The 8,116-nt window shown below is 42.0% G+C and overlaps 1 protein-coding gene across 7 annotated transcripts in view; it reads left to right on the forward strand.

Moving 5' to 3' along the window:
• Positions 1 to 5,584, forward strand: part of PTPN5 (protein tyrosine phosphatase non-receptor type 5) — a 73,991-nt gene extending 68,407 nt beyond the window's left edge. For all 7 annotated transcript variants that reach the window (XM_064163247.1, XM_064163245.1, XM_064163248.1 and 4 more), the window contains one exon: positions 3,440 to 5,584. In XM_064163247.1, the coding sequence (XP_064019317.1) occupies positions 3,440 to 3,533 (94 nt within the window). In that variant the 3' untranslated portion in view covers positions 3,534 to 5,584. The remainder of the gene's footprint in view (positions 1 to 3,439) is intronic.
• The last annotated feature ends 2,532 nt before the right edge of the window (positions 5,585 to 8,116 follow it).

The following is an 8,116-nucleotide window of genomic DNA, read 5'->3' on the forward strand; positions in this document are numbered from 1 at the left end:
TGAGCTAGATTCACAGCAGGCATCAAGATCTGCATAGCTGCAGGCTTCACTGCAGCAAAGGATGACCTTTCACCAGCTGAGGAGCTGGCCTCATGTTGGTACAGAAGCAGAGGCTCAAAGGTCTGCTGTACTTCAGTTCAGAGCCACAGATCAGCACTTTGCTCCCAAGAGGAGTAAAGAAAACCATCATTGCATACTTGGAGCTGTGAGCACCATTGGGAGGGAATGGCTGCCTGGGACACTGCAGCAGAGGGAGAGTCTGGAGTGTTTGCAGACATAGGAAAGGAGCTATGAAAATCTCCAGAAACTCAATGGTTTCCAGTTAAGCATTTCTTAACATACCACCTTGAGTTTGATTATGAAGTAAATAGAGTTGAATTTTGCACCAGAGATGTTATTTTTCTTCTCCTGCTGGTTTCAAGTGCCATCAAAACATGTCTCAGTGCTCTCTCTAATGATAATGATAAATGTAGTCGGGGGAAGAGATGTCACGAAAAACATACCAAAGATTTTTCTGAGAGAGGGGAAAAAAAAAAAGAACCTCAACCCCACGCTGAACTTTATTTCAGAGGAGAAATTATGCTCAGTGGGAGGCAGAAAATGAAATGCTTGCTGCCCTGCTGAGGCTCTGATAGACAGGGACGTGCAGGAGCTTGGAGGTTTGGCTATTTCACTGGATTTCAGGCCAGATAAAGAAAAGCTTTTTGGCAAAATAAGAGTATGAGTAGTGAGTGCTGGTTATGTATGGCCCAGTGAAACAAATGGTTGGATCTGAAATATGTTATCTCTGTGACTAATGTTACACAGGAAAACAGCCATACAAGTGCAAGTTGAAGTCACTTGCTTTCAAATGTGCTTGATAGACAAGACCAGTTTAAAAATACTAGACTGCCAGCTCCCTTCTCCACACAAAGCATTTACAGAGGCTGAGACAGGGAGATCACATTTAAAGGATGCAATGGAGGGAAAGAAAGATCTGCAAGGAACTCTGTACCTACCATGTAACTCTTAGAAGTGGGATGGGATAGGGAAAAGCTATTTCAATGTCCTATAAGAAAATACTGCAGGTAGAAAACAGTCAATCCCCAAAATCCTTGCTCCAGAAGAGCATGGTTTCTTTAAGGACTGAGAAATGGGCCATGTAGCCTCTTGGAAATCATGCTGCCATGCACTGTCATGTTCACTGAACCCCCAGAGAAGCAGCTATAAGAAGGAAGACTCTTGCTGTCTCCTCTTGTCTGGTGGTTACTGGCTAGAGAAAATAGGGTGGGTGGGAGAGAAGGAGTCACCAGGGACTTAGGAAAAAAGTGTTGAGTGCAGGCCAGAGCAGAAACATAAAGGAATGCATCTCGCTGCTTCACAGCAGTAAAGAGGTTGACATTAGCTCAGAGAACCACCCTTGAGGTTGCTGTGGGGGTGAAGGGAACAAATATTTCTTTCTCTTAATTGCCTCACAGATCACTTGGAAAAATTCTGTGTGCTGAGTTTTTTCGCTGGTGGCCAACAGTTGGTCCTAAAATAACTTAGTGTGACTAAAGAGAGGAAGTGATCATTTGTGCATCTTTCCCACAGTGCTGAGAGACATTTGCTGTCCTTTCCCACAGTGCAACTCAGATTTGTAAGGTTTCTGTGGCAAATTGGGGTGAAAACATCTTTTGTCTGTTCTGTGCTGCAGCCTGGACAGCAAGCACATGCCATGGTGTGCATGTGTGTGGGAAGGGGAGGAAGCCACCACATAGCAGGGAACCAGATGAAAAGGAAAATCATTTCCTGTGGTCTGAAACCTGGTGGCCACCCTAGTGCTTCTGTTGCTACAGCTTCAGGGTGCAACCTCACTGTTCATAGAGTTGCATGGGGAGTAATTGCCAGATATGAGTAATGTTCCTGGTGTGTCATGGACTGACAGAAATATATTTCAATGCTGTGTGCAGCACAGAAGGACTCAGAAACAGATTAACTGTGAGGTGGTATTAAGTGGAGCAGAAAGGGAGGAGCTCTACTCAGCTAGGAAATAGTTTCTTTAGAGCACAGTGTGTGATTCCCACCTTTGCTTATTGATGTGAAGTTGGAGCATGGGTCCCTGCCCTTCCCAGCTCATTATTAAGTGTTATTTTGAGCAGCTGCTTAACAAAATAACAGCAAGAGGCAAAAGGAGGAGATTGTCTTGCCCACTCATCTACCCCTGACTGATGTGATTACTGTGTGACCCAGAGTTGTTATGCTGGACTAAACTGAAGAGGGCAGTCTCAAAGGACAGTGCTAGCAATCTATTTGGCTTGGAGGACAAATCTTTTCATTCATCTCCTCTGGTGAAGGTTTCTGAGGGAGTACACCACACATGCTCCTCCTCAGAGTGAGACAATCTGGTTGGCCCTGGCCACCCGTGGTTTCCCGTGCCAGTTCAGCACCTTTTGGCATTGTGTTCCTAGGAGCTGAGCACTGGCACCAGTGCTGGCTGGTTTTCCTTCACCTGTATTCACTTTCTGTGAATTTGAGCCATGGGGTTTAATTATGATTTTAATGGCTTATCAACAGATCACTGTTGATGAGGCACTCTGAGCAGAATTTTAAATGCTCTTAAAATGGACAACTTTATCCTTGTTCTTTCTGTTTGTTGCTGTCTCCTGCTGCAGTACTTGTGTGTTGATTAATAAGCTGCTTGCAGAAATACACAGAGTAATGATACATGGGAAAGCAAACTGTCTCTGCTCCTGCTTGTATTCCCTTTCAGGTTTGCAGTTTTAAAGAGAACAGCAAAAGCTGAATCAAAACAGATTCTGTACTGGGAGGCTTTTACTGATGGTGTGCATGGCAGTCAGTTCAAACCAACAAATCTGAGTTGTCTTTTCTTAAAGATTGATTGTTCCAAAACCGTGCTGGCTATCCTCTAGTTCCCTGGTGAATTTGTCAAATGTGCAATGTTGGATGGCACAGAGAAAAGAGCTCCCTCTCCAGAATGGGGAAGTTGTGTGGGTGTGTGCTGCATCAGTTGTCTCGGCTGGCTCTTTGTAGTCCTGAATTCAGTCCCTAGAGCAGCTTCACAACTACCTTGCTTCTTTATTCCCCTTACTTCCATCTATCCATCTAGAGCTTTGGGGTGAGGATTGACTTCTGTGGTGTTTGACATGGTGCTTGGAATATGGGTGCTCTGCTAATCTGAGTGTAAATGATGATGGTGTTGCTTTCCTGAATGAGAGTCTCTGTCAAGAAAAATCCAGGTAAAGCCCACTCCTGTTCTGGCTACCTTCTGGGTTTTTTTGTTAACAAAGCCTTTCAAACTGAAGCTGGATATCAGGCTGTGAGCTGGTTGTGATCTGTGGGCACTTCTCACCCATTGGCATAGACACAAATTTTGTGTTAGCTGTGCCTTTTCCTCATATGTTGGCATGTAGTAAGGTTGCTGTTTCCTTCCCCCTTTTTTTTTTCTTTCCTTTTTCAGGGGAGGAATGATCCAGACTTGTGAACAGTATCAATTTGTCCATCATGTCATGAGCTTGTATGGAAAACAGCTTTCTAAAGCAGCAGAAGAATAAGTGTTCATGATATTCCTAAAGGCTAAAACCAAGAGAACTTTTGACTGCATTCAGATGTATTTCAGATCTGATAAGAGACACATGGTAACCTGGCTCTCTTAGCTGGAAAGAAAAAGATACTATTTTACTTTGATATTGCTTTTATGCTCTTGTTTGCATTGACATTTAAGACCTAAGGTATGCCTTGTCTTAAACATATGTGACAGGACATAATCTTCACCAAAAAAAAAGGCTTATTTATACTGTAAATAAGAATAGTAGCTTCATTTGTTACAAAAGCAAGAAAAAAAGGAGGGAAAAAAAAATCCACTGTCTTCATTTTGCTATTTTTAAAAGATCATTGCTAATATTATCCAAATACAGTGTGAAACTTTTTGAATTGTCATGCTGAAATGTGCTGTACGTTGACTAAGCTTGAAAGTAACTTTTTTGCCTCTTTCTGATTGTTTTTACATCTAAAATTACCGAATACTGTGTATATCGTAAACCTTCTGAGCCTCTGCGTTGAAAGACTCCAGTAGATTCTCATTGAAGTGATGTTTCACACATCATCTTTGCTTGTTTATTTTTGTTTTCATTCTAAAGCAGTCCACCACCAGTGTTGCCAGAACCGAGGGGGAAAATAAAAGTTCAGTCATGCGAGTCAAATTCTTGCCTCCCAACTCTTACCAGCAATGTACTCTGGTGTCGTGACAGCTGGATGGATGTGGGCTATAATAGAGTGGCTTAGGTTGGAAGGGACTTCAGACATCATCTACTCAGACCTCCCAGGTTAACCTGAACAGAAGTTTTTCACGCTTTACCTTTTCAGTGTCAGTGTTTGGACACCTCAGTCTGCAACCAGATTTGATATTGGCTGAGTTACCATTTTATGTAGTCAGGCCACACTCTGAATACAGTTTCCTCTGAAACAGGAGATGTGAAATCAGGTGAGGAATTTTGTGAGGTGAATTCATCTTTCTTAAAACTGTAATAATAATATAACTTGCTCTGTGAATTTAAACTTCTTTCAAAGCTTTGAGGGTGCACAGTGATTATTAAAATCAACACAAATTCTGTAGGTAAGCTTTAATAAAAACTTAGTCTGGACATGTTGGCTGCTTTTTGATAAATTTGCCCAATTTTTAGACAGTCATTAGCCCATTGCAATCACTATTCCAGTTTCCTTTTTGATAATACAGGCTGCTGGCCCTGCTTTTCTTTTTAGACCTCAAACAGGCTGTGAAGACGAGTTTGTGCTTAATGCTCAGAGGTAAGCACACGTTTAAGTGCTTTATTGAGCAGAGAAAAATGGAGGTACATAGGACTCTCCACATGAAAGATAAGTGTTTTGTGAATAGAAGCTGTAATGGTCTACTAAAAATATTTTTGCTTCTCTTTATTTGTAACAATAACCCAAGCCCACTGCTTTTATTGGTGCAGAAGATTCTGAGAATTGACTGCACTTCCTAATCAGGAGAAGGTAAAGCAGCTCTCAGAACAATAAGGGCTGATCCTGCTCCCACTGAGGTTTTGCCATTGACGTCAGTATGTGCAGGGTAGGGCCTGAAATGTTATGCCTACAAATTCATCACTGTGGGGGAAGTTTCCCAGTATTTCAGTACACATCCTTTGTGTTTATTCTGTATCCATGAACCTGTAAAATTCCTGTCAGCAGGGTTTGCATGAACATGTGGCAAAATGTGTTATCTTTGAACCACTTGATTTTATTGCTGTATTTAAAATATTTCCTTCAGTGAGAAGCTGGCAGGAAGAACTGGCATTCTTTTTAAAAATACTGGTGGTAGTCATTAAATAGAGCAATAAACTTAAGCTTTTGAGCATAACATGACTGTTAGTTTTGTGTAAACCTTGCTAGCTGCATTCTCCCCACTGCTGCCGGCTCTTTCAAAGGGGTGATGCTATACCATCTAAGCACTCCTTAGAAGTAACAAAGGCACCACTGATGTTCTGAATAACATTGTAAGTGGATCTCCTTATAAATGTTTTCAGCTGTTCAGTGCCCTTCAGTGTCAAAACTGACTCGGTGAATAAAATTTCTTCTTCTGTCATCAGCTTCTTGTGCATCTGCTAAAGAATATTTGCTGGAATGGATGGAAATGGGCATATAGGATGGAAGTTCAATGCATAAGTTGCCTCCTCTACAAGGAGGCTTTCTAGAGGAGAATTGTTTTACAGCAAACAAGATATAAAGCACTGTGAGGTACTGACTTCGAGGTACTTGCACAGATCCTCAGCAGGTGTTAGCTGACAATGCTTCACTAATTTGAGTAGAAGTGAATGATTTGTACTGATGAAGGAAATCTAACCTCCTGTCCACTGCTGTTCTGCGTGTGTGGGAGAGTGGTCGTTGATCAAATCAGACTGCTTTGTATCAATTCACTGGTACAAAGCAAATGTCAGCCTAGTTGGCAGTAGGTCATGCATCTCGCACCAGGTAAGAGCATGCCACTTGGTCAGGCTCCAAATATTCAAATGCCTCTTGAGACATTATTTTGTCTAACAGATTTGGAGCTAATCCTCCTATTTACTCTTTGGCCTTACAATAATTAATGTATTTTTCTCTCTCTTTCTCTCTCTCTTGAAAAAAAAAATAGAATTTGAGATCTGAAGGACCTTGTACCAGCTCTTCTGATCTGAGGTAGTCTTAAGAAGTACTTAGGATTAGCAGAAATGAGCTCTGGCCATGCAGAGGCACTTGATTAGTAGATCTAGAGCTTCAGTAATCAGCAGGTTTGAAACTGAGCTGACAATAGGAACTGAGCTATATGCTTTACCAGGCTTCTCTTCTTATTGGAAACTCTTTCTCTACTAAAACAGTTCCTAGCACATTGCCCAGACCTCTTTCTTCCATGGACTACAGCATTAATCCCTGCAACAAAGTTGTTTTCCAGAGGACTGATTTTGTCTCTCCAGGTGAGTTAGCACATAACAAACTTCAGATTGTTTGGGTTTTTTAGAACCAACTGGGATGTCTTCCGTTTCACAAGGTGATTGACACTGGGTGAACGGGACAGCCTAGTTCATTGTCCTACTTGTCCACGCCTTTGGTCCTTGGCCTCTACATTTCAACAGTGTTACCCTGTTTGTTTGTGTCATAATAACAGACTAATGGCATGCTGTTGTTTTGTAGGTCCTCTTGAGACCAGCAGCTACAGAGTTATGTAAAACCAAAACCTAAGTTTGCGCTTGAGGGTAAGAACTGTCCCCACGTGTCTGACGCTGAAGGATGATGATAAAGATGGCTTGGTGAAATCATTCTGAAACATCAACTACCTAGCAGTTGTGTGCAGTAGAATGTCATATTTACTTGCAACACTTTCAAGACTTGCTAACTGTTTTTTCTCTACAGTTAGTCTGCTTTGGAAAAATCCTATCCTTAACCTGTGAATTTGCAGCTGCTAAAGGACTTCAGACTGAAGAGATCACTAAGGAGGACCTTGGTTCCTGTCACTCTGCTGTCTCTGCAGTAGAGGAACGATGCAGCTTCCACCCAGGTGGGCTTAGACAGTTGATCGGTGAGTTGGCAGGTTTTAGAAGTGGACTTGTGCTGTTATTTTTGATGCTGTCTTTCCCTGGAAACTGTTTTAAACAAAAGGAATGTACAATTTGATAATCACATCTCTGTGTTTTACAGGAAACATGCTTTATATATTTGCTAGAGAGAAACTCCCATCTCTTTGTGAGATAACACTGGTTGATAACCTTGTTTCTTCTGCCAAGTCTATAGATGCATATTTGCATCTACAACCTGGGACAATGTAGGGCAGTTTGGGAGTCCTGCAAAAAAAGTGATTGCTACATTCAAAAGCACAGCAGAAGTATGTGAATGAAATCAGCATTTGCAGCTTTGTGTGTAAGAGACAGGCAGTCAAAGAACCTCATCCTCTAGACAACACAAGCATGGATTTCTAATGTCTCAAAGCAAATTTCACAAAGACTCAAATGCCTTCTGTTAGACACTGGGGAAGAGTGGAGTCCACTCTTCTCTGCGTACTGGCACAGATCAGGCTCTAGAACCTGAATACCACAGATGCCACATTCTCATGGCATGATGTGAAAGTCACAGAAGAGGCTACTGTTAACTTTGGTGCAGAAGACCTCCCCAAGCCTGTGCACTCTGTAATCTCCAGCAGGCAGCAGTGTCAGGTTTATTCAGTTGATAGCAAAACTGAATGCAGAGCAAGGCTAAATTATTTACTCAAAATTAACAGCCATGTTGGCACCAGAGCTGGCAGTCTGGCTCAGAACATTTAAGCAGATAAAGAGTCTGGCAAAGGACTCAGGTATTGCAGTTTCTTTCTCTCTGTTGGACCACAATAGTCAATGTGTTTGTTCTCTGTTGCATCTTAATCTCCTATCTGCCTACTGCTTCTTATTAAAACAGGGTTCAATAAGTCATTGTATCACACTAGTTTTAATCACATATGTTGACAGCCAGTATTTTCCAGGGATCATCTCTGCCTTTGGAGAGAGCCTGTCTTGCTAGACGTTCTTCAGGGGGCTCTGCCACTTCTGCCTACCTTTTGATCTCAGTACACTGGGGACAGAAGTTTGTAGTACCATGCATCTTAGCAAAGGTA

This window comes from Pogoniulus pusillus, chromosome 24 (genome assembly GCF_015220805.1).
Source record: "Pogoniulus pusillus isolate bPogPus1 chromosome 24, bPogPus1.pri, whole genome shotgun sequence".
Classification (NCBI taxonomy): Eukaryota; Metazoa; Chordata; class Aves; order Piciformes; family Lybiidae; genus Pogoniulus; species Pogoniulus pusillus.